The sequence below is a fragment of the Jaculus jaculus genome, chromosome 6, assembly GCF_020740685.1.
Source record: "Jaculus jaculus isolate mJacJac1 chromosome 6, mJacJac1.mat.Y.cur, whole genome shotgun sequence".
NCBI classification, from domain to species: Eukaryota; Metazoa; Chordata; class Mammalia; order Rodentia; family Dipodidae; genus Jaculus; species Jaculus jaculus.
The window spans coordinates 90,159,652-90,184,548 of record NC_059107.1 but is presented as its reverse complement, the minus strand read 5'-3'; the positions used below and the strand labels follow the sequence as shown (position 1 = coordinate 90,184,548).

Genomic DNA, 24,897 nt, shown 5'->3' with positions numbered 1-24,897 from the left:
AGGAGTGACCTGGAATTCCTCAACCTCCTAATGTTGTATTGATTTGCAGAACTTTGCTGCCCAGATGGCTACAGGGTTTGATGAGAAGGCTGGTGGTGCCCAGATGGGAGTCATGCAAGGCCCAATGGTAAGAAAAGACACTAGTTCTTCACAGCCCAGATAGGAGAAGGTGGCCGCTAGCAGAGCCAGAGAAGAACCTGACAATTTCTGCCTTGCAGATAATTTCTTAGAGCAGCTTTTTTTTTTTTGGTCAGTTATGTGGCTTCTTATTCAGTTAGCCCAAGGAGTTTTAATGGTGATGGGTGTCAGTTTTAATGATGCTATAGAGTAGCTAAGAAGAATGAGGATGGAGAGTATACAGTATGTAGTTGATGTGTTAGATGGCCAGTTGCTAATGCTCTTGGAATGAGAACTGAAGCATGCAGACAGCAGCTCCTGTTCTCCAGCATGCACAAGACTTCCCGCAGGAAATCAGTCCTGCAGCTCTGGCTTGGCACATGCTAAATGAAAGTGAGACTTCAGTAAACATGGCTACAGTCCAGGAGAAAGCGAGACCAGCATCTCTGTCCAAATGATGTCTATAAATACCAATAGATGGCTGCATGGAGAATGGGAAAGCAGCCGTTGGAGGCCCCTGCCCACAGAGCATCTTCTTGTCCTTTGTCTGGGCTTTTGGCTGGGCAGAGGTGCACCCTGGAAGCTGCCCATGAAGCACGGATAGTAAATCTCTCATGTTCTGTTCCACTGCAGGGCCCCATGGGACCCCGAGGACCTCCAGGGCCTGCTGGTGCCCCTGTAAGTCATGGATCTCTTCATCTTAGTGGCATTGCAGATGCTTGTCAAACTCTTTACATCTTAACATAGATTTTGGGGTCAGTCTGGTGTTCTCATTCTCCCTTGTAGGGCCCTCAAGGATTTCAAGGCAATCCTGGTGAACCCGGTGAACCTGGTGTCTCTGTGAGTACCCACACTGCCCTGGGTGCAGTGCTCCCCTTCCCCAGGCTCTACCAGCTCTTTCCCACAGTGGGAGGGGTAGAGGAAATTCACATATCACTGCTTATGGAGGCATTCTGCCAAAGAATCAACAGTGGCAGGACCATGAGGACCCCTTTATGAGTTTCCCTTCTGTGTTGTCCCCATCTCCCACCACAATCTGCTTTGCAGTTTTCCTCTGACCATTCCATCTTGCTTCCCTGTGGGAGAGCTTTAGAAGGACTGGCTTTCCAAACTACCATCTCTGAGTTTCATCAGTGTTAAGTGTCTCCCCTCTAATCATTTATTCAATTTCATTTGTAGGGTCCCATGGGTCCCCGTGGTCCTCCTGGCCCACCTGGAAAACCTGGTGATGATGTAAGTAGGCCTGAGAATCTATCTCATGTGAAAGGACCTAGAGAGGGTATGCACTGGGGTAGGAGGAGAAACGCTCTCTGAGGAACAAAATTGGCCAGTCTTACATTTTGGCTGTCTACCACTTATGCCCTGGTACAACTTTAATCAGCCAAATCCCTGGGGACTGTTTTGGATCCAACAACAAGAAGAATTAAAACATCATTAGCTCTAGGAAAGGAAATTGAGAAATTAGAGAAGGGACAGGAAAAACACGAGGCCAAAAGATATAGAGAAGGAAAAACAAAGAAAGAATCATTCAACAAACACCCTCAACATCATCTCAATTGTAAATGAGATAGAAAAAGCTCAGCCAGAGTCAGGATGTCTACAAAGGATGCAAACGAGCGAAAGAGACAAGAGTTGGCTCTTTCAAGCTATTTTCATGAATAGTGCACAGTATTTTCTTATTTACTACACAGTAAAGTCTCTCGAGGTCAGAGTACCCAGGCCCATCCATACAGCCCAGGAAAGGAAAGCAAATTCCGTAGGAACGTCTAAAGCAAATGAAGACTGAGGAGTTTTCCAAAGAATAAACCATGGCCCATGGCAGGCATACAGGGAGCAGGCATCTTCGGGCTGGAGAGATTAGCTCTGAAGCATGCCACCCATGCTCACAAGACACCCTAGGCAAATGTGCTACCTCTTTCTCCATTCAGGGTGAAGCTGGAAAACCTGGAAAATCTGGAGAAAGAGGTCCTCCTGGCCCCCAGGTAAAGCTCTACCTTTCCCACCTCCAAACATCCTTCTCAGCATCTCCCTCCTTGGACCACTTAGCCCATCCAGTTTGATCAGCTCAGTTTCAGACCGAGCAGTACTAAACCTGCACGCACCACACCTTCTTGCTGGCGATCATGCACGTGCGAGCACAAGATGGGGAAGAATTGGGGACAGGGGTCTGGGTTTGGCTGATGGAACTGTTGACATGCTCAGATGCATGCTTTGTCTTGGTGGTTCAAGTGAGCTGGCTCTGCAGGCTCTCCGGAAGTCCAGACCTGTCTTCGCCCCATTCCGCTTAGTGTACTGTCTCCTCTCTCCACTACAGGGTGCTCGTGGCTTCCCAGGAACCCCAGGCCTTCCTGGTGTCAAAGGTCACAGAGTAAGTATCATGGGTGAGGGTATTGAAAAGCAGGGGCTTCCTGGAGAAGAGGAATATCTTGGGGGTTCTGCATGTTCCCTCCTGCTTGGGTTCCCAAAAGGGTAATGGAATTCTTTCTCTTCTTTCTCAGGGTTACCCAGGCCTAGATGGTGCGAAGGGAGAAGCTGGAGCTCCAGGCGTGAAGGTGAAGGACACAGAAAACACAGGAGTTAGGGGGAGAGGAAGAGAGGGCAACAAGAAATTGTCTTTCCAGTGGAGGTGCTGTGGGGTTTATGGAATTAGCACATCAGAACAACTGTGGTTGGGAATACCCAGGCCTGGACCCAGGGACAAGTAGCAGGCCTCAGAGCTTGGAGGAGTTGAAGCTAGACCTTTCAATGACATTCCCGGGAGATTTCTGAAAGCTAGGGTCCCAGACATTCACCAAATGTGTCTTTTTTTCCAGGGTGAGAGTGGTTCCCCTGGTGAGAATGGTTCTCCGGGCCCAATGGTGAGTATGAATGTCACCCGTGGGAAGGACCCCCAGTGTTCTCGAGACTCCTCCTGGTGCCTCCGGGTGGCTGCACTTTAAACCCCAGCTTTCCCTTTGAGCAAAGCAGATGCTTAATTCTGTAGATTTGATCTGATTATGAGCAAAAATACTATGTAGAATATTGTTCAGATTTCACCAACACTTCCTTGAAAGATAAATTTTCATACCTTTAAAGTATGCTTCAAGGTTTTAAGATTCTGCTTCTGGTGAGATGGCTCAGCAGTTTGCTTGTTTGCAAAGTCTGCTGGCCCAGGTTCATTTCCCCAGCCACCCATGTAAAACTGGACAGGTGTTTGTTTGCAGCAGCAAGAGACTGGTGCACACACACACACGTTTTACAAAATTCCGCTTGCTCTCAGTACTCCTAGGAACTCATCTATTGTAAGGAACAAGCTGTACCTATAAGTAGGTATTCCATAGACAGCCACGAGGCACTCATAGGTCTTTCTGGCAGAAACCCACGCTTGCTGTGTTGTGCTAAGGGGTACAAGGCAGTGTCCTCAGTTCTCCTCTGCCTTTTGGGTACAGACAGGGTGACCCTCTGGGTCTGAGAAGGGCCCTCAGGTGGGGGTCATCACGGTGAGTACAGCTAAGCCAACTCATGCCTGTGCTGGTGTGTTCCAGGGTCCCCGCGGCCTGCCTGGTGAGAGAGGACGGACTGGCCCTGCTGGTGCTGCGGTGAGTAGCCCACAAAACCATTTGCCAGTCTATGTCCAGCATTTTAAAGTTTACAAGTTAATTTTACTTGACCCTCAAAATGACTTGTTGATGAACTGGGCATGGAGACACACACTCATTCCAGCACTTGAGGAGTTGATCCAGGAGGATTAAAGCCAGCTTGGGCTACATAGTGAGACCTATCTCAACTCTCCCCAGAGGCAAACAAACTAAAGACCAGCTTGGTGAGAATATCATCATTCTAGAAGAATTCACCCTGAGTGTGTATAATCCCCAGGAGAGGAGGGACCTGCTGCATAGAAGGAGAGGAAAGGAGGGTAGGGATGTGGGAGCAGGGCTGTCTCTCCACCAGTCTGGATTATTAAGGTCACCCTTTCAGGAGCCTCCATTCATTCCCAATTCATCCAGTTGTAGTATAGGGATAAACATAGTTATGGGTAGTGCAGTGTCACTTTGTCCTTTCTGGTTGCTCAGATGACCATACCCTAGGAAAAGAGAACAAAACATAGCCCTCACTCACAGGCCTTTGTACTTGAGGCTGCTGCTAGTGATGTGATGTGACACAGTGGTCTCAGTGTTACAGGTCCTATGTTTTGAACCATATATTCTTGGCTACATCTAATCTCCCTTTACCCTATGGAGGTAGAGTTAGTTCTTCCCATTATAGAAAAATGGGAACTGGGCTAGGAAGAGGGCTCAGTGGTTAAAGGTGCTTGCTTGCAAAGCCTGCCAGCCCAGGTTCAATTTCCCAATACCCATGTAAAGTCAGATGCACAAAGTGGTACATGCATCTGGAGTTTGTTTGTTGTGGCAAGAGGCCCTGGTGCACCTACATTCTCTCTAAGTAAAAAAGTTTAAATATATATATATATATATATATATATATATATATATATATATATATATGGTGGGAACTAAGGCCCCAAAAGAACAAGTAGCTCAAGACAGGTGGCTCACTGCAGTCTCAGACTCTGTTAGCCTCAAGTTCATGTGGGAAAGCAAGGGACTGGCAGCCAGTGGAGGGCACAGGTGCCAGAGTGAGGCAGTTAGCTTGGATCCCTTGGCAACAGTGAGGCCTTGTAGGTGCTTGGTCAGGCGAGTGATGTGCTGAAAGCCATGTTTAAGAAAAATTATGCTTCCTGTCAGTTTGGTACTCTAGCTACCCAAGCTCAGAGGCCCCTTCCCCCAGGGCCTTGTAGATCCACGGACTATGCATTTAGGTGGCAGAAATTTCCCTCAATGGCAGATCTGTGACCAATGCTGTCAGCCGGAGCTGCCCAAGAGCCTTTCCTGAGGGTCACTTTGTGTGAGGGGGATGAGGCCACTGAGTCTGCCAAAAACACTGCTGCTTCTGCTGAGCAACGGGACCCTGGTCTGGGTCTTCTTAGTGGAGTTCCCAGTTCCCCTGTGAAAGGGTATCGAGGAGCTTCCTCCTCTGCAGTGCTCCCCCTCCTTCCTGGACACACCGCTCCTCTGTTCTTTCGTTGGGTCCTGTCGGCACAGAAATCAGGCTGGAAAGTGGTTGTCGCTTCTTCCAGTGAGTCGTGCCTTGCTGTCTTGTTGGCTGTCACACTGGAGAGTCTTAAGGGAAGCTGGACCACAGCCAGGAGGAACACTGAGTCTTATTTAAAGAACAAGTCCCCACAGAGCATCCTTCCCCTTCTGCTTCAAAGAAAGGCAGAGACCCATAGTTGAGGCTAGGCTGGGCAAAAGACCCCCACCCCCAGTCTGCTTGGTCCCCTGCCAGGTCTTTGGTCAGGCTGTACCCAGCCTAAAAACTCCTGAAGTTAGGGCTGAGTTCCCCATGGGGCCTGGAGAGAACCTGAAAGGTAACTACTCCAAGCCAGGGAAGCCTTCACAGTACAAGTGCTGTAGAGAAGGAGCCAGCAGCCTTGCATTGCTTGGCAAAGCCGAATTTCTCAGACAGGGGCTCAGGTCTGGTTCCTTGTCTCTTTCGCAGAACAGCTCCTTGGGCCAGTGGGAGTCATCCAGGGAGCATCTTTTTTGTCCTTAAGAGTAGATTTTTAGGGACTGGAGAGATTGCTTAGTGGGTAAAGGTGGTTGCTTGCAAGGCCTGATGGCCTGGGTTTGATTCCCTGTACCCACTTAAAGCCAGAAGCACAAAGTGGTGCATTGTCTATGGTTTGTACCCATTCTCTCTCTGTGTCAAATATTTAAAAAAAACAAAACAAAACAAAAAAACAAGAGTAGGTTTCTGGGGGTGGCCAGAGCACAGAGGCCACCTGGGGTTCGCCAAGAAGGGATGTTGCCCCAGCCTTGACGCGGCAGTTACCAGGCTCGTGCGTGCTGCCCTCTGCAGAGGAGCCAGCTCTGTGGCGGGGTGTGGCTGGCTGCTGTCATTTTCCTTTTGCCCAGTTCACTGGATTTCTGAATGATCACTTAGCTTAAATTAAGGGACATTTAGGGTCTAACAGAAGCCTCTGAAAGGATAGGATCATTGGGAAATTACCTAAATTTCAGTAGCCACAACAGCAAGGCCCTGCTGCCCTCTTTCCACTCACCCCTGCAGACATCCACTGGGGTGCCTGCTCCTTCAGGCTGTCCTGCATTTCACGTTTTCCTCTCCTTGGGCTCAGCCCTGGGGGACCCTGCACAATGTTCCCCATGTTTATAGTGAGGGTGGGCAGTAGCAAACACAACGGGATCTGTGGGCACCTCTCACTTCGGTTGCTTCTTTCCTCTTTCTCACAGGGTGCTCGGGGCAATGATGGCCAGCCAGGCCCCGCTGGGCCTCCGGTAAGTTCAGTAGACTTTTCTAAGGAGGGATGGATCATGTAACATCAGAAAGTTACCTTGCCTTCTGAAGCTAGCCAGAGCAAGACATCTAGAATCAGTACAAAGTGGGGAAGGAGTGGAAGGTGGGGTGTCTCTCCTTGGGGACTGGAGGTCCTGCTCAGATCTGTCACGCACCTCTCCACCTCCTTTTTTTCAGGGTCCTGTAGGTCCTGCTGGTGGTCCTGGTTTCCCTGGTGCTCCTGGTGCCAAGGTGAGTGCTCTACTAGGTGGATCCAGGAGTCCTGGAAAGCGAAGAAGCTCCTTCCCACAACCCTTGCTAGGTGTCCTTGGTCAACCCCTTCCCTTCTGAGGACTCTTCCTAACCCCAGCACTTGTGGCTCCCATTAAGACAAGAAAGCAAGCTCACATGTCCAGAGTCCTCACAAGAAGGAGGAGTAAGACGGGATGCTAGAGGCTGGAGGTCCAATTGCAGCAGTGAGTGGGCAGGTGAACAGAAGAGCAAGATAGGGAGACCGCAGAGACATGAGGGGAGATGAAGACCAGGGAGGGTAGGAAAAAAGACATAGGAGCCCGGGGTAATACGCCGACCCAGAGGGAGCTGGAGGGAAAGGGGCAGGGGAGGAGGCACAGACAAAGAGATTGCTCCTTGCTTCCTTTTGCCCAGTTCTGTTTCTGCTTCTTCACTTGGGGTGCTGCACTCTGGTTAATGCAGTTCTTCCAAGGATTAATAGAGGCCAGTAGGAGGCCAGCCAGTTCAGGGAAAGGCCCCAGTAGGCCAGGAGGGATTCCAATGTGAATATCCCTGGGAATGAATAAAGAGCCTCCCGTGTGTCACTGGCATCAGGTTGCTTTTCCCCTCCTGGGGGTTTCCATGGCAACGAGACAGTGTCTGAGGCCTCGAGAGCCCAGTGAAGGAGACCCATTGTGAAGAGGGACAGCGGAAGGTGAGGGGGCCTGACCTTTAGAAAATAATAATTACCAAAGTGAAGCAAGAATGTTCTGCAGGGAAACCTGAGGAGGCTCTGCCCTCTCTCCAGGTCAGCAGCTCTCCCCATGGACTCCAAGTCCAGAGAGCCAGAGCTCAGCAAATTGTAACTTTCAGGAAAAGATGAAAATAAACTGGGTAGCGGCACACACCTTTAGTCCCAGCACTAGGGAGGCAGAGGTAGGAGGATCACCATGAGTTTGAGGCCACCCTGAGACTACATAGTGAATTCCAGGTCAGCCTGGCATAGAGTGAGACCGAGACCCTACCTTGAAAAACAAAATGAAAGAAAGAAAAAGAGAGAGAGAGAGGAGAAAAGAAAAGCAGAGGCTGTTTGCATGGGACTCCAGAGGCTGCAGTCAGAGCAGGAAAAAGTAAGAGTTAGAATTGTCTGGATGCCTGTCCCAGCTTGCATCTGCCCTGGCGTCCTGATACTTCAAATAGGCCACAGCCAAAGCCAGGGCAGCTTTGGTCACCCAGCAGCCAGGTGAAAGTGAAGTAGCCTGTGAACCGAGTTGCTGGAGGAAGCAGCAGGCCAGGTGACCAGAATTCACCTCTTCTCTTTCAAGCCTTTGTTTCTCCATGATGTAGAAAAATAGGAGAGGGCAGGCGAGGTGGTGGGGTCTGCAATCTGCCCATTATCCCATAGTTCCCCTAGCCTGGGCCTCTCTGATAGATGCTGCAGAACCAGCAGGCCGCCCATGGCTGGAACCAAGAGGGCAACTGTACAATTGTGTGTAGGGTTTTCAGCGTAGAGGCAAGGTGAAAAATAGAGAAGGCAGGGGTGGGAAGTCGTCACGTCATCAAGGTCAGTCAGATGTGAACAGAAATGTCAGTGAGACTCGTGTGGGAACATGTATGAGCTGCATGCTTACATGTAGGTGTGGGAGCATTTGCAGAGCCTTGCATACAGCTGGCCCTGGACTGCTGCTGCCCCCTCGAGGTGACGCCTGTGTTCCTTCCTTCTCCTTCCATCCCACTTTCTTTCCAGGGCGAAGCTGGCCCCACAGGTGCCCGTGGTCCTGAAGGTGCCCAAGGCCCTCGTGGTGAACCTGGCACTCCTGGGTCCCCTGGGCCTGCTGGAGCTTCTGTAAGTAGTCTGGAGGGCCGGGGATCTGTGGCTTTGGCCCTCCTGATTGCATGGGTTTCTCCAGAAGGGCAGAGATCCTAACCACCAAACCTTCATATGACCAAACACCTGCCCTGTGACCACCCCCCAAGACATGTTTCCATGTCCTCCATGTCTAGTCCTCCCCATGTGACATGCATCAGGAATGGCCCTAAAGTGGACATCTCCTATTCCTGGCCCCTGCACTGGGGCCTGAAGGGCTGGGAAGTAGTCAGGGTTGGTTTTTTGCTCCTTCTCTCTAACATTGTCTTCTTATTCAGGGTAACCCTGGAACTGATGGCATTCCTGGAGCCAAAGGATCTGCTGTAAGTGCTGCCTGTGGACTGCTTCCTTAGAATGGCTCGGTACCTCCTCACCCTCTCTCCTGACCCTCTTCTCTTCTGCCTATGCTGACAGGGTGCTCCTGGGATCGCTGGTGCTCCTGGCTTTCCTGGGCCCCGTGGTCCTCCCGGTCCTCAAGGTGCAACTGGCCCTCTGGGCCCAAAAGGTCAGACGGTAAGAACCTGAAGTGACCTCTATGTCTCACCTACATACCCTCCGTCCTGGGTCACCCAGTACCCTCTGCAGGTATCCCTAACAGAATTTCAGGGGTGGGCAGGATCTGTGGTGAGAACTCAGTATGAGTGCCTCACTTTCTTTTATTTAGGGCGAACCTGGGATTGCTGGCTTCAAAGGTGAACAAGGCCCCAAGGGAGAAACTGTGAGTATCTGCGTCGGAGTCTTTGTCTTCCCTTCTGCAGTTCTGGGACACAGAACACGCTCTGCCCCTCCCCTGGAGCCCACCCCACAACCCAAGTCCTCTCTTGTTATGTCTGGAGGAGTAAACTTAACGGAGCCCAGAAGACCCTCATATCGCTTCCAGCTTGAGCTTTACATCATCTTTCTCCCCTGGGCCACCTCCGCTCCCCCCATGGCTAATCTTATGTAGACCCTCTCCCCCAAGTCCTTAGCCTGGAAACTTTGCCAAGACCACTTCCTCTGCACAGTGGGCCAGTGCTTGCCTCAGGGCTAGGGGAAGATCTTACCCTTCTTCTCTTTCTGTTTGTTCTCAGGGCCCTGCTGGTCCTCAGGGAGCCCCTGGTCCTGCTGGTGAAGAAGGCAAAAGAGGTGCTCGGGGAGAGCCTGGTGGTGCTGGACCCATTGGGCCTCCTGGAGAACGAGTAAGTTCCATGAGTCGTCCAGTTCTATGGCTTGTTGTTATTGCCATGTTCCATGATTTTTTGGTTATCATATTCCTTTCTTCTCCATCCAACACTGAGGGGACAAGCATCCTTATTCTATCTGTCCCTTCTCCCCTCCATGATGGCACAAAACAGATCCTTCCCAGAAATGTGGCATCAGGCTTTAGATGTTAAGCACTCAGAATCTTGTAGCTACTGTTCCAGATACTGTGGTTGGTGTGTGGGTGGGATAAGGCCGTGGTAAGGAGCCACTTCACCACCCGCCCCTTCCTATTTCACCCCAGGGTGCTCCTGGCAACCGTGGTTTCCCTGGTCAGGATGGACTGGCAGGTCCCAAGGTAAGTGAGGACAGAAGCACTCAGTCCTTACTTGCACCCCTGGTTCCAAAGCATCCCACTGACTCCCTGTCTCCTGTCATGTAGGGAGCCCCTGGAGAGCGAGGGCCTAGTGGCCTTGCTGGTCCCAAGGGAGCCAATGGTGACCCTGGCCGTCCTGGAGAACCTGGCCTTCCTGGAGCCCGGGTAAGGAGGGGGGGCCCTTTTGTCCTTGGCTTCAGACACTAAACAGACCCTCATATCCTTCCCACTTGTTCCCTTCAAGCTGTGCTACCAGGATTGGGAAGTACTGGGCTTGTCCCTGACACCAGCCTCTTCTCTCTCTTGAATAAAGGGTCTTACTGGTCGCCCTGGTGATGCTGGTCCTCAAGGAAAAGTTGGTCCTTCTGTAAGTCTATCATCCTTGGATTCCTGGGAGGATAGAGGATGTTTGTGAAAAGAGATAGGAGTTTGGGTAAAGATGGCCAGGGGTCTGTGCATGTAGCATGCCATCTGTAGGATGGCAGGTTCTAGGGCCAGATATGGCCTGAACAGTTGCTGTGAGCTCTGAAAATGCCACCCACCCACCATGCATTTGGGCCTCTTCCACAAAAAGGGTGAAAAGAAATCTAGAGGTTCAGGGACAGACTTCTGAGTCAGAGGCACCTTGTCCCAGATGGGCTCAGGCATGTGGTATCAGACACTGGATGCAGATTTGGTCAACCCTAGATGCCATGCACATGGCTGGTCTCTCATCTGGTACCTGCCACATGGCAGGCACTGAGTAGATGTGGGTGGGTAGATGTGCTCAAAGGGCTTACATTCTGAGAATGGCATCCTGTCTTCCAGGGAGCCCCTGGTGAAGATGGTCGCCCTGGACCTCCTGGTCCTCAGGGAGCTCGTGGACAGCCTGGTGTCATGGGTTTCCCTGGCCCCAAAGGTGCTAATGTAAGTAACAGTTTGTTCTTCAGTTTCCTTCCATATGGTGTTGCCTCTTTCTTTGCCCCTGAGACAAAACTGGTTCCCAGTAGAATTAACCCAGTAATGGTGATGAGTGGGATCTTGGTGCCTTGGGCAGCTTCAGTCTCTACATGGTGTAGGAGCACATGTGACCTGGGGGACGCTCAGGTGTCCAAGAGCCCCAGGACATCACAGCTGTGACACTGTGCCTGGTGGCCTTGCTGACTCTGAATACAAGAGAACAGGTCGATAGTTGTCACTAGCTTCTGCTGTTCATCAGGACAGGGTCCCAGGCCCCAAGTCTCCCTAGCCTGCTCTACCCCCCACCTTCCTCTTCAGTCCACCTCATGGTCTTCTATCCCCTTCCTCCAGGGTGAGGCTGGCAAAGCTGGTGAGAAGGGATTGCCTGGTGCTCCTGGTCTGAGAGTAAGTGTCCTTCCCGCTGTCATGGCTAGTTGTTAATGGAATACCTGTCAGGGACAGGGGTGTCCTCCCTAGGCATGATTTTGGGATCCCTGGTTAGCCAGAGTCGATTCCTGTGGCTGAGCCCATGCTGCGTCAGCCCTTTGGGGTTTGCCCTGGGAGTCCTCTGGCTCCTGTATGGGTATCAGGCTGGGGCCCAGGGGAATTCTTCCAAGTAGAGAAAGGCTGAGGGAAAAGGTGGACCAGCAAGAAAGGCAAGGGAGGGTTGGAAATAGAACTCAGTGGGTACCTTGTTGATCAGGAAACCCTAGGCCAAAAAATATATCTGGCAGTCCTGGGGGCACTGTGGTACTGAAGAAAAGCAGAAGTCATTACATCACTTTTCCCTCTGCCCTGTAGGGTCTTCCTGGAAAAGATGGCGAGACAGGTGCTGCAGGACCCCCTGGCCCCGCTGTAAGTACCTATCCAGTCTCTTGAGGTGTCCTTGTGGGAGCTGTGGCAGGGGACATCACTTATCCAGTAATAGGGCTGACAGGCCTGGATCAGAGCTGAGACACAGTGTCACCGGAGGCAGTGGGACCTACCTAGTGGAGGGATTTGCAGTGCGGGGGGGGGTTGATGGGGTGAGTCACACACTAGCTGGAGTGCAGGAAGATGTCTGTCTTGCCTGCCCCGCTGAACCCTAGGACCTTCTAGCTCTGGCTCTTGGGTTCCCTGGAGCCCTGCCTGATTTGGCTTATTGTCTCTTCCTCCATAGGGACCTGCTGGTGAACGAGGCGAGCAGGGTGCTCCTGGACCATCTGGGTTCCAGGTAGGTGGCTGGGACAGGATCTCTGTGCAGTCTCTTACCATGCCTAGGGATCTCTGGGCAGTGGCCAGCACTGTGGGTGGGTGGAGGGCCACCTTCTCACAGTATGCCAGAGGACAAGGCTTCCCTGTACCTGGCTCTGTAGGGATAAGACAGCAAACCAACCACTTTGCTAACCCATGTCACTTTGGATTCCAGGGACTTCCTGGCACCCCTGGTCCCCCAGGTGAAGGTGGAAAACCAGGTGACCAGGTAAGTGTGGGGCTCTTTGAACCTGCTTAGCTAATTCCCAGGAGATAAGGGCAGAGGGCACAAGGAATCCCATGAGGTCTGAGGAGGTCTCAGATACTGTCACAGCTTTCCACAGACAACTGTCTGAGCTCAGACCTGGTGGAGGCATGTTCAGCTGGTAGAAGGGATGTGCCACATTCAGGAACATGAAGCCTTCACTCATATGTCCTTCTTTGCTCTCCAGGGTATTCCCGGTGAAGCTGGAGCCCCTGGCCTTGTGGGTCCTAGGGTGAGTGTCCTCCAGCCAGGGCTGGAGTCTCACCTGCTTTCTGTCTGTGCAGTTTTGCCAATTGCTTCCACCCCTCCACTCCCCCAGGATCCTGGGGCCACTCTTCTCCTTGTTCCTCTGTCCTCCCCACTGCTCTTGCCTGATTACTGCTTGGTCTCCTTGCCACAGGGTGAACGAGGTTTCCCAGGTGAACGTGGCTCTCCCGGAGCTCAGGGTCTCCAAGGTGCCCGTGGTCTCCCTGGCACTCCTGGCACTGATGGCCCCAAAGTAAGTAAGGCTGAGAACTTCAGGGGTCTTCCAGGCAGCCCCAGTGAGGGTGGCAAGGGAGAAGGGACTTGGAAGGAGGGATCCAGGTGGGGAAGGGAAGAAAGAGGGGTTTGGGACACTGGATCCCTGGGGGAGGTGCTGCCTACCAAAGACTTCTCTTGCCTCCCACCCTAGGGTGCACCTGGCTCAGCTGGCCCCCCTGGCGCTCAGGGCCCTCCAGGTCTGCAGGGAATGCCTGGTGAGAGGGGAGCAGCTGGTATTGCTGGACCCAAGGGAGACCGAGTAAGTACTTGATCTAAGATTGCTCTAAACACATAACCACCACTGTCCCCATCACACTCACTCCCTGGGGTGGCTCCACTACTCTTTGAGAGCACCCGTCTTCCAGAGCTCTCTGACTTTTAGTGATATCCTCTCTTATGTCTTTTCACCTCCTGTTACTTCCTGCCACCTTCCCTGAGACCACAGAAACTCTTTCCTGACAGGTCCAAAGCCCCAAATCTCTAGCCAGGCAGGGCTGAGCTGACAGAGGGTCCTGAGTGGCCCCTGACTTGACTGTTTTTTCTCTTTCCCCAGGGTGATGTTGGTGAGAAAGGCCCTGAAGGAGCCCCCGGAAAGGATGGTGGACGAGTAAGTGAATGCTGGTTTAAAGACTTGGGAACTGGGATGGGGACAGATACAGGGGATCTTGGTTCTCTACTGCTCAGAGAAGGAAATTCCTTGTCAAAGCTGGGAACCATACAGTGAGTGAGACCTCTGGGATCCAGGTCCAGTAGGTGCAGGGTTCCCAAAATCCATGAGGAGCCCCATATGCTGACCTGACTCTCCTTGTCTCCCTTCCCTCCATCTTTCTCTCTCCAGGGTCTAACTGGTCCCATTGGTCCTCCGGGCCCAGCGGGTGCCAACGGCGAGAAGGTGAGTTGTGGCTGGCATCTTCCACTCTGCTCTGTTGCCTCAAGCAAGCCTCCCCCTCGTCTCCTGCCAGAGATGGCTAAGTCTTCTTATTCAGCCACCCACCCTCCTGCCACAGGCTGGCAGGAGTGAAGAATGGGGGTCCTGTTAGTGAGAGCCTTCAGCTGTGTACCCTGTCAGGCAGGATGGCTGGACTAAGTGCCCTCAGCCAAGTCTGCGGGTCAGCCAAGACCAGAAGAAGGCTGGCAGGGAGCTGGGAAGCCAGGGTTTCCTGAATGTAGGTGGTTCTTGAAGGGCACATTCTGAGGCCCATATCCCTTCCCCTAGGGAGAAGTGGGACCTCCAGGCCCTGCCGGAAGTGCTGGTGCTCGTGGAGCTCCGGTGAGTATCTGGCTGTCTGACCCGAGCTCTCCCTGGCTCAGGAACTGGGTAGCCAGATGTGCCCTTTAGCTTGGCCCTGTCCTTTGTGTCTAGAGATGGGAAGAGAAGGGATGGGAGGGAGAAGCCACTGGGGCTCAGGCTATGGTCAGTGTTCAGGACCTCGGACCTAAGACAACTTTCCACCCTCTGTCCCTTCCTCTGGAACTGGGATCAATTAGGTGTCTTCCGCTTGGGGCAGGGGGAAGGCTTGGACAGGAGGCTGGCTCTTAAGGTAGCAGGCTCCTAAGAGGCCATGATGCAGGCAGGTGGGCAAGCAGCAGGGCCTGATTTCTCTGGGGCCTCCTCTCACAGGGTGAGCGTGGAGAGACTGGGCCCCCTGGACCTGCTGGATTTGCTGGACCTCCTGTGAGTATCTCTAAACACCCCACTCCCATTTTCTGCCTGCAGACTGACTCCAGAACCTTTAAGGTAGAGAGTAAGGGATGGCTAGCAGGCATAGAAGAGGAAAATGGACTACCTGTTCTCTCTTTCCACACATCCACATGAACATAATGCTGTCTTAGACCCAGTTTTCAGGCCCAGATGGACACGTGTGCATGTGCTCCTGAAACATTTTGATGGAAGCCAGAGTGTTTGGCTCACCTCTCCCTCATTTGCCCTTCTCCCTTTACAGGGTGCTGATGGCCAGCCTGGTGCCAAGGGTGAGCAGGGAGAAGCTGGACAGAAAGGCGATGCTGGTGCCCCTGGTCCCCAGGGTCCCTCAGGAGCTCCTGGGCCACAGGTGAGTGTTGCAGAACGGCTCCCGTGGAGCGGAGACTGATGGGGCAAGAGGAGAGACCTGGAGCACTTGGCCGACTTGAGAACTTTGGGGATAGTCCACCTGTTGGTCTATGGAGGGGTTTTTGTTAGGGCGTTGCGTGGGGGGCACATGGGAGAAGTATTGGGGCCCAGCACTGAGTATAGGCTATACCTCCCCTGGCCACAGAAGCCAGTACAAAGCAGCTGGTCTCCTAGGAGAGGGAAGAGACAGGAAAGGCTTCCCAGAAGGGGAGAATCTGGGACAGACTCTGTAGGGCCTAGCAGCCTTCTCCCAGAGCACCCCCCCACCCCCTGTGGTGACTTAGGTCTGCCTAGGGCAACTTTTGCAGGTTGGGTCCTACTGTCAAGAAGTTGACACCCTGGCTCTTAGGAGTCCTGTGTTGGGGCTCAGCAGAAGCGCAGTGCTTTTCCCAGGGCCACCATGCCTCACTATCTGCTTCTTCCTTCCCAGGGTCCTACTGGAGTGACTGGTCCTAAGGGAGCCCGAGGTGCACAAGGCCCCCCGGTGAGTTGGTCCTCACCAGATGAGTGTTGGCTCATGACTCCCACAGTGGGCCAGGCTCAGCATTTCTCCACCTCTTCCCTTTCCAGCCCTGCTCATGCTTCAGCTGAAACTCATCCCATAGCCCAGTGGGAGAGATGACTGGGTGCACAGTCAGCAGTGGAGCTCTCTAGCCCTAGGTTGGCCACTCAGCTCACTGAAGTGGCCCTCCCGGCCAGATGAGGCCAGGTGCCCTACTCGGTGGCAAGGCCCAGTGTGGCTCTTTCTTCTTGTCTAGCTCCTCACTTGCTGTTTTGGAGCACCTGGCCCTCCCTTACCTTGCATTCCCTAAGACATTCCTTCTAGCCCTGTCAGATAGATTCTCCACCCTCTTAAGGGGCTCTCCTCTCTTTCCCCAGGGAGCCACTGGATTCCCTGGAGCTGCTGGCCGCGTGGGACCCCCAGGCTCTAACGTAAGTGTCATTCTTAGCATTGAGGCCCATGCAGGCAGGGCTCAACTCATGTGGATCAGTTCTTCAAACAGGAGTACAAAGAGCTCCAGGCTTGCCCTACCCCCAGCCTTTCCTGTTCCCACTCCTAGGAGTAGCAGCTAATTGGCCATGGGTAGCTGGAAGCATGGTGGGGCCGATCATGCAGCCTACCTGGTTGGCTTGGGTTTGTCTTCAGATTTGTGGCTCAACAGGCTCGAAGGGCTGGAATGATCGCCTTCATGTGGCCATGTGTCCTGAGCATGTTCAGTAAACCTGGGTCTATGCTCTGAATACCATGAGCCCCAGACCAGATCTTCATGGGTCTGCAGTGACAGAGAAGAGATGAGGAAGAGCCAAGTGCAGAGGGAGGGGTGCCAGGCAAGCAGAGAGCTGAGGGTGTGCCAAGCAAGGCTGGAGCTATTCTTTGAGGAATGGGTCATGGAGGAGGAAGCGGACCCAGCAGGAGGGATTCCACAGGGATGAGAAAAGGAGCTGGTGGAGGCTCTGCTGGCTGCTCTGAGTTCCCAGGGAGAGATCAAAGAGATGTGCACTTTGGGGTTCAAGCTGTCCCTGGCATGGGGAGTTAGTGAGGCCCCATTGGGGAACTGCTGTCCCTGAGGCCACAGTAGCTTTGGTAGCCTGGATGGGAAGGGTGACACATTCTGCATTTGTTCCTTCTAGGGCAATCCTGGACCCCCTGGTCCTCCTGGTCCTTCTGGAAAAGATGGTCCCAAAGGTGCTCGAGGAGACACTGGTCCCCCTGGCAGAGCTGGTGATCCTGGCCTCCAAGGTCCTGCTGGTTCTCCTGGCGAGAAGGGAGAACCTGGAGATGATGGTCCCTCTGTAAGTCCCTCCCAGGCCAAGGAGACGTGCCCGGGCTCTCCCAGCATAGGGCATCAGGGAGCAGGGCTGTGCAGGTGTAGGGAGAGCTGCACAGAAACTGGACTAGGAGGGTGAGAAGCATCATGGATAGATAGAGTCATTGATAGTTATCCTCCCCTAACTCTCCTCCCCTAGGGTGCCGATGGTCCTCCTGGTCCCCAAGGTCTGGCTGGTCAGAGAGGCATTGTTGGTCTGCCTGGACAGCGTGGTGAGAGAGGATTCCCTGGCCTGCCTGGCCCATCGGTGAGTGAGGGATAATCCTCCCTGCAGCCCAGTTGGACCTGGCCTGGCTCAGGCCCAAGGCACTTCCTTAACTCATTGTTCTTGGTGTGGTGGCATCCATCTACTCAGCACTCTCAGAACTGTCCTTTTGTCAGCCCTATCCCTTGAAAAGGGCAGTGGGGCCTTGGGAAGGAACGCTTAGCATGTATACTCATGGCGCTTGTCTCTGTCCCCCCAGGGTGAGCCCGGCAAGCAGGGTGCACCCGGTGCATCTGGAGACCGAGGCCCTCCTGGCCCTGTGGGACCTCCTGGCCTGACAGGCCCCGCAGGTGAACCTGGGCGAGAGGTAAGCTCAAGAACCTTGGATGATGGGAGGAGCACATACAGAGACTGAGCTGGGTGAACTGGGAGCAAGGTCGGTGGAGGCTAAGCAAGGACGCTTTGGCTCCAAGGATCAGTGGGCAGAAAAGAACAGGCCTGGGTTTGAGACGAGGCTGAGCAGGTGGAACAGGGGACAGCTCTAAGTAAATTCTCCTTTTCTTTGCCCAGGGAAGCCCTGGTGCTGATGGACCCCCTGGCAGAGATGGAGCAGCTGGAGTCAAGGTGTGTGTCTGATGTTTGTATGCTGGGACAGAAAGGACACTGAGCTGACCCTAACACGTAGCCTGGGTGGCAGGCTAGAAGGATCTTCTTTCCTTGCATGTTCTGGAATATTCCTCACTGAACCAGAGTTCTCTCTCCTGCAGGGTGATCGTGGTGAGACTGGTGCCCTGGGTGCTCCTGGAGCTCCTGGACCCCCTGGCTCTCCTGGCCCCGCTGGTCCAACTGGTAAACAAGGAGACAGAGGAGAAGCTGTGAGTATCCTTAATTCAGAGAAACTGGGGCAAAGAGGGTGGGTGAGTGGCAGGAGATATTTCCATATTTTCTCTCTCCTATGCCAGGCATTTGGAGACAGTCCCTAGGTCCAGAGGGGTCTCTAGACCCATCACAAATATAGGGGAGAGCTGTTCTATCCTGGCCTTTCCCTGATGTTGCTTTCACTCTTTCCTCACAGGGTGCACAAGGCCCCATGGGACCTTCAGGACCAGCTGGAGCCCGTGGAATCCCCGTGAGTATTGGAGCATCCTGTGCCGGGACCCTGCAGAGGCAGGCCTAGAGGGTAGCTGGCATGTTCCGGTGGAACACACAGAGAGCGTGACTGACCCAGTCTATGTGTGTCTCATTCCCAGGGCCCTCAAGGCCCCCGAGGTGACAAAGGAGAATCTGGAGAGCCTGGTGAGAGGGGACTGAAAGGACACCGAGGCTTCACTGGCCTGCAGGGTCTGCCTGGCCCTCCGGTGAGTGTCACTGCATGTCACAGCCTGTGTGGGGCTACCCGAGGCTTCCAACTGCTCAGAGCCTTCTGAGCTGCCCCTGCTACCAAGACAGCTTGTGGTCATCTCCAGAGGCTTGGAGGGTAGAAACGGAGGGGAAGGGACTGGAGTGGGACAGGTGCTCACTCCCTGCTCCCAAGGAGTAGTTCTGTGTCTGGCTGCACTGACCTCCACCCTTTGCTTCCTCCACACAGGGTCCTTCTGGAGACCAGGGTGCTTCTGGCCCTGCTGGTCCTTCTGGCCCCAGAGTAAGTGAGATGGTGTTGGGAGATGGGTGGGTCAGGGCCCCAGCCAGGAGGTGGAGGCGGGTGGGCATTCCTGTTCCAGGGAGCCTTGGGTTTGGGAGTACTCACTCGGGAGGTAACCTGAGACAGGTAGGACTGCCTTGGAGTGACTATAGCCATTTAAGTACCTGCCATCATGGTGGCTAGAAGGCTCTTACCTGTCAGATAACATGATTTTACAAACATGAGCTTGGAAGGGTAGGAGAGCCATGCAGCTACCCTGCTGGTACTTGGAAAAATGGAAATGGAGGTGGATTCAGAGTGCTATGGCTGAGCAATGAGGAGAACTGGGGCAGAGTGGCTCCCTATCCAGTTGCACCTGCCCCCAAGCTGTCCCTGGGAGGGCCATTGTTTCCTTACCACCTCTTTTCTCTCCTGCCCTCCAGGGTCCACCTGGCCCAGTCGGTCCCTCTGGCAAAGATGGCTCTAATGGAATCCCTGGCCCCATCGGGCCTCCTGGTCCCCGTGGACGCTCAGGCGAGACCGGTCCTGCTGTAAGTGTCCTGACCACCTTCCCACTGTCTGAGCCATCCCCAGCATTTCATTGGTGCCCAGGGCTTCTTCTGGGGCAGCTAGTGGTAATGGCATTTTTTGTGCTGAGGTCCTTTCAGAAGGTCACAGGACTCATGATTAGTGCTGTGAACAACAACAACAACAACAAAAATATAGGAGGGAAGACATGGGGAAGCTGCGACGGTCTTGGCCTGCTGTCCCTTGTTCCTGCTATAGGACTGAGATGAGGACATGCCAGTACGTGCCAACAGTCAGAGACAGAACAGGGCCTCCTCCCCAGGCCCCCTGGCTGATCTCTCTGCTTCCTGCCACAGGGTCCTCCCGGAAATCCTGGCCCTCCTGGCCCTCCAGGTCCCCCCGGTCCCGGCATCGACATGTCTGCCTTCGCTGGCCTAGGCCAGAGAGAGAAGGGTCCCGACCCCCTGCAGTACATGCGGGCTGACGAGGCAGCCGGTAACTTGAGACAGCATGATGTCGAGGTGGATGCCACACTCAAGTCCCTCAACAACCAGATCGAGAGCCTCCGCAGCCCTGAAGGCTCCCGCAAGAACCCTGCCCGCACCTGCCGCGACCTGAAACTCTGCCACCCAGAGTGGAAGAGCGGTGAGCCTACCTGGACCCCTGCCCCAGAGAGGGCAGCCAGACCCACTTCTTTGCATCTTAGTGTAGGACAGATCTAGGCGTGAAAAGATGTGGCAAATGGCTGTTCCACCATCTCACCACAGAGTGAGAACTTGTCTCCTATGGCAGAAGTGACTTCAGGGTGGATCCAGCAGGTGTGGGCCTGGGCCCTCTTTAGGGTTATGACCCCCACCCCAACCTAGAGTTCCTTGTGCTGGTGTCCCTCTTTCTGACTATCTTTTTTAAAAACTTTATTTTTATTTATTTATTTATTTATTTTTTTGAGAGAGAAAGAGGCAGAGAGAGGGAGAGAGAGAATGGGCATGCCAGAGCCTCCAGCCACTGCAAACAAACTCCAGATGCTTGTACCCCCTTGTGCATCTGGCTTACATGGGTCCTGGAGAGTCGAACTGGGACCCTTTGGCTTTGCAAATACCTTCACCGCTAAGCCATCTCTCTAGCCCCCAACTCTCTTTTGGACACACACATGCCTCCCACTCCCCTGGCTCCCCTTGGGCTCTCCTAGCCAATCTACTGTCAGCTCACGGAGCCCCAGCCTGATGGGTACTACCTCTGCTCTTGCAGGCGACTACTGGATTGACCCCAACCAGGGCTGCACCTTGGACGCCATGAAGGTTTTCTGCAACATGGAGACAGGCGAGACCTGTGTCTACCCCAACCCAGCAAGTGTGCCCAAGAAGAACTGGTGGAGCAGCAAGAGCAAGGAGAAGAAACATATCTGGTTCGGAGAAACCATCAATGGTGGCTTCCACGTGAGTGCCGGGGTGGCTCCTCACACTTCCTCTTCCTTTTCCCTGGATGTTTCCACCCCCCTTCCCCTCATTCTCCACCAGTTTATCTCTGGGCCTGAGTGGAAGGAAAGAAGAGGAAGAGTATTTTTTCCTACTTAGAGCTGGAGAAGAGGTCCTCTGAGCTTACCATTCTCAGGAAGCAGAAGCATTCTCCCATTTCCCTACCTCACCATTCCTGTCAACTGCTTTCAAGCCCCAAACAGCTGGCACTTCCACAAAGGATGCTAGCTCCAAGCTCTCACACCCTGGCTCTCTGCCCACAGTTCAGCTATGGAGATGACAACCTGGCTCCCAACACTGCCAACGTCCAGATGACCTTCCTACGCCTACTGTCCACTGAGGGGTCCCAAAACATCACTTACCACTGCAAGAACAGCATTGCCTACCTGGACGAAGCAACTGGAAACCTCAAGAAGGCCTTGCTCATCCAGGGCTCCAATGATGTGGAGATGCGGGCCGAGGGCAACAGCAGGTTCACTTACACGGCCCTGAAGGACGGCTGCACGGTGAGTGGGACTGGCTGGAATGAGACTGAGGGTTTCTATGCTGGTCCTACTGTGACACAGTCATTATAGGTGTGAGTTGTGAGGGTGTGTCTAGAAGACAAGCTGAGGGTAGGCAAGTGAGGGAGAGGTGCATCTTGTTCTCTCAGCTGGTCTACCCCTCAGGAGAAAAAGACGTGCCCTCTCCAGCATCTCAGGTACTCTTGTAGAGTCCTCATGTAATGTTGTGCCTACCTACAAGACAGAAGAGGAGAAACCACAGACAAAGCCATTGTGGGGAAGGAGGAAGACATGAGGCTTGAGGAGGTCTTGCTGCTAAGGGAAGGCGTTGGCATGGAGAGGGACTGAGCAAGCCTAGAAAAGAGTCTAGGGAGTGGCCTGGTGTGGTTCATACTTTGTGGTTGCTTAGTCTTGGGGTTCTGGGAAGTTGGCAGTAGATTGAGCAGTGTCTCCCCTTTTTCCTTCCTAGAAACACACTGGTAAGTGGGGCAAGACTGTCATCGAGTACCGGTCACAGAAGACCTCACGCCTCCCTATCATTGACATTGCACCCATGGACATTGGAGGGCCCGAGCAGGAATTTGGTGTGGACATAGGGCCTGTCTGCTTCTTGTAAAAACCTGAACCCAGAGACAACACCATCCATTGAAACCCAAAGGACCCAAGTACTTTCCAATCCCAGTCACTCTAGGATTCTGCACTGAATGGCCGACCTGACCTGATGTCCATTCATCCCACCTCACAGTGTGGACTATTCCCCCCATTTTCTAAGAAACCTGAACTGGGCAGACTGCAAAAATAAAATCTCGGTGTTCTATTTATTTATTGTCTTCCTGTAAGACCTTTGGGTCAAGGCAGAGGCAGGAAACTAACTGGTGTGAGTCAAAGGCTCCTTGACTGTCCCCTGCCCAGGCCAGAAGACCTCCTGCAGGTGCCGGGCGCAGGAACTGTGTGTCCCACACAATGGTGCTATTCTGTGTCAAACACCTCTGTATTTTTAAAAACACCAATTGATATTAAAACAAAAAAAATTATTGGAAAGTACACATTGACTCATGCTTTGTTCTTCAGTTGATTTTCCATTAGCTCTTGACTCTGTAGATATACCCAAATGTCTACATTTGGAAGCTTAGGGCCTTCCATTCATATTTCAGTCCAAATGTGGACACTCGGGCCACACGGTCCAGCATAGCAACCTCTTACACACAGGTATGTCTCTTGTAAACCTTGACACTATGTGGGAAAGGTAACAAAGATAAGTATAAGACACTTGGTGGATGTGTTTGCAAGCTCAGGCAGCTTCATGATTTGGGCTTAGACCAGTGCCGTACATTATAGCAGGAGCACACCTCAGAGCCAGGACCCACAATATGCGCCAGGAAGCAGAGAGTGAGAAGAGACCTGGGACCCCCCCCCCCCATCCAGTCCATTCTGAGAACCTGCCCCCTAGCTCTCAAAGGTTCCACTTTCTAAGTATACCACCCTGGGACCAAGCTGTTAACATATGGACCTTTGAGGCACACTATATCCAAACGTTAGAGTCACTGTTTGGGAAGGGAGTCTCACCATCTTGTTCTTCAGAGTCAGCATTGAACACCACTCTCCAGTAAGCTCTTGCAAAGGCAAGGTGCTCAGTGAGCTTAGGGGTGAGAATGGGTGGGCTGTATTCTACTGGATGGAGAACAAGAGCTACTTCTCATGGAAGGTAGGGTGGAGAGAGGGGAAGAGAGCAGTAGAGTGAATTACCCAGGGGCCTCTGATTAGTGCATGTGAGTAATCCATAGCTACTTCCATCTTTCTGTAAGCCAGTGGACCAATGAAAGGTAGACCTGCATCCCAGCCCTCCCTGGCTTCCCATTTTTCACTAAAAGCTGCTACAGGCATCCACTGAGTACCAGACTTAGGAATGTACAGCATTCTTTTTTTACCCTATGACTAGGTGCCCCTTGTTTTCCAATGCCTTGGGGATGTGTGGCAGAAATGAGCAAACTGCTCCCTTTTCTGCTAGAGGCTAGCGATGGTGGTAGTGTGTGAAGTGGGCAGGAGACGGAATACATAACCATAGTTAGCACTGCATGAAACAAACTTCAAAAGATATCTGGCACAGCTGTAAACCAGAGCTTTCCTTTGTCCCTTTCTCCTACCCTGTCCAACAGCTTTCCTATTAAAGAAATAAGAAAAAAGAAATAAGACTTTTTGTTGAATTTATTTTCATTCATACTCAATTTATTATGTAAAATTCATTGAATGAAGTGTTAGTACCAGGGCTAGTTCATGGCAAAATAAGGAAGTAAAGTGACATGATATTCTAAAACACATTTTTAGGGCTGGAGATGTAGCTCAGTGGTAGTGTTTGCATAGCATGCACAAAACCCTGGGTTTAAGTCCCAACAATGTGCATGCACACACATGTGCACCACAAAGTTAGACTATTTCGCCAAAAAAGTAAACCAATAAACTTTACAACGATCAAGAAGGTTGGCAGGGAGCGCACACCTGCTAGGTAGATGTCTGTAACCTGCTTAACAATAGGGGGAGCTGAAGAGCCAGGATAAACTCAGTTCCCCTCGCTGATCCCCCCCCCCCCCTCCCCCCCGGAGAACAAGAAGAGCTTCTCAGCTCACACCAGCACCCTAACAGGTCAGCACCATCCATCTGAGTGTAGATGGGTGCATCACGACTGCCACTTAGACTTCTGCAAAGAGCTACCCAGTATCCAGGTAACTCTCACAGCCCACCCACTTCCTGGGAGCCTAGTAAAACCTAGACAACATAGCAACTGCTCCTTTGGGGATGGGCTCATGGGGCAGTGAGCTGGTCAGGGGTCTAAGGTGAACTGTCCTCCTGGCTCTGCGGTACTGCACTACCTACTGCTGCGTTCACATCCCAACCTTGCGGGCATGTGAGAGTAACCAGGATCATCACTCAGCCCCAGGGTCCCTCGTGGTCCTTGGGAAAGTAGGTGGTAGTCTCTCCTGAGAATAACATATTAAAAATAAAAATCTTGAGCTAGCAGGGCTGAGCAGACAGAGTGGACCACTGCTCATAAGGGATGATTGGTCAGTGATTTTCTGTCTTATACTTTCTCCTTCCTCTGGAATTATCTGACACAACAACTTTGAGTTAGGAACCAGGGGAATGAGCTTCAGCTAAGAATTACTCTAGTTTCTTGGATTCTGAATAAATCAGATAAATCACAGGACAATTTCTGAATAGTATCCTCTTCTAAACAAGTGAAGGAACACAGAACTTTAAAAAAGTGCCAACAAGGTGATGAATAATTTATTTATAAAGGAAAAGTAAGATTATTTTGCCCAGAGGTGGTGTGTGTGTGTGGGGGGGGGGAGGATGAGGTACTATTGATTCATGCATAAGTTTGAAATTTATGTATATATTTATGAGAGACAGAGAGAGCACACTCAGTGGCCTCTTGCCACTGTTGCACGTGAACTCCAGACATATGGGCCACTTTGTACATCTGGCTTTACATGGGGACTGAGAAATTGAACCTGGGCTGGCAGCCTTCACAAACCAGCACCTTTGACCACGGAGCCATGTCCCCAG

General features: G+C 52.6%; 1 protein-coding gene across 2 annotated transcripts in view; it reads left to right on the top strand.

Annotated features, from left to right (window-relative positions):
* Positions 1-22,154, top strand: part of Col2a1 (collagen type II alpha 1 chain) — a 29,383-nt gene extending 7,229 nt beyond the window's left edge. For both annotated transcript variants that reach the window (XM_004668544.2, XM_004668545.2), the window contains 47 exons: positions 50-127; positions 751-795; positions 904-957; positions 1,297-1,350; positions 2,046-2,099; positions 2,432-2,485; positions 2,616-2,669; positions 2,931-2,975; positions 3,642-3,695; positions 6,408-6,452; positions 6,649-6,702; positions 8,429-8,527; positions 8,827-8,871; positions 8,963-9,061; positions 9,213-9,266; positions 9,619-9,726; positions 10,032-10,085; positions 10,170-10,268; positions 10,417-10,470; positions 10,911-11,009; positions 11,394-11,447; positions 11,844-11,897; positions 12,202-12,255; positions 12,451-12,504; positions 12,728-12,772; positions 12,941-13,039; positions 13,214-13,321; positions 13,616-13,669; positions 13,901-13,954; positions 14,279-14,332; positions 14,684-14,737; positions 15,006-15,113; positions 15,603-15,656; positions 16,052-16,105; positions 16,805-16,966; positions 17,141-17,248; positions 17,466-17,573; positions 17,777-17,830; positions 17,974-18,081; positions 18,282-18,335; positions 18,457-18,564; positions 18,795-18,848; positions 19,271-19,378; positions 19,712-20,000; positions 20,604-20,791; positions 21,094-21,336; positions 21,803-22,154. In XM_004668544.2, the coding sequence (XP_004668601.2) occupies positions 50-127; positions 751-795; positions 904-957; positions 1,297-1,350; positions 2,046-2,099; positions 2,432-2,485; positions 2,616-2,669; positions 2,931-2,975; positions 3,642-3,695; positions 6,408-6,452; positions 6,649-6,702; positions 8,429-8,527; positions 8,827-8,871; positions 8,963-9,061; positions 9,213-9,266; positions 9,619-9,726; positions 10,032-10,085; positions 10,170-10,268; positions 10,417-10,470; positions 10,911-11,009; positions 11,394-11,447; positions 11,844-11,897; positions 12,202-12,255; positions 12,451-12,504; positions 12,728-12,772; positions 12,941-13,039; positions 13,214-13,321; positions 13,616-13,669; positions 13,901-13,954; positions 14,279-14,332; positions 14,684-14,737; positions 15,006-15,113; positions 15,603-15,656; positions 16,052-16,105; positions 16,805-16,966; positions 17,141-17,248; positions 17,466-17,573; positions 17,777-17,830; positions 17,974-18,081; positions 18,282-18,335; positions 18,457-18,564; positions 18,795-18,848; positions 19,271-19,378; positions 19,712-20,000; positions 20,604-20,791; positions 21,094-21,336; positions 21,803-21,949 (3,933 nt within the window). In that variant the 3' untranslated portion in view covers positions 21,950-22,154. The remainder of the gene's footprint in view (positions 1-49; positions 128-750; positions 796-903; positions 958-1,296; positions 1,351-2,045; positions 2,100-2,431; positions 2,486-2,615; positions 2,670-2,930; positions 2,976-3,641; positions 3,696-6,407; positions 6,453-6,648; positions 6,703-8,428; positions 8,528-8,826; positions 8,872-8,962; positions 9,062-9,212; positions 9,267-9,618; positions 9,727-10,031; positions 10,086-10,169; positions 10,269-10,416; positions 10,471-10,910; positions 11,010-11,393; positions 11,448-11,843; positions 11,898-12,201; positions 12,256-12,450; positions 12,505-12,727; positions 12,773-12,940; positions 13,040-13,213; positions 13,322-13,615; positions 13,670-13,900; positions 13,955-14,278; positions 14,333-14,683; positions 14,738-15,005; positions 15,114-15,602; positions 15,657-16,051; positions 16,106-16,804; positions 16,967-17,140; positions 17,249-17,465; positions 17,574-17,776; positions 17,831-17,973; positions 18,082-18,281; positions 18,336-18,456; positions 18,565-18,794; positions 18,849-19,270; positions 19,379-19,711; positions 20,001-20,603; positions 20,792-21,093; positions 21,337-21,802) is intronic.
* Positions 22,155-24,897: the final 2,743 nt, after the last annotated feature.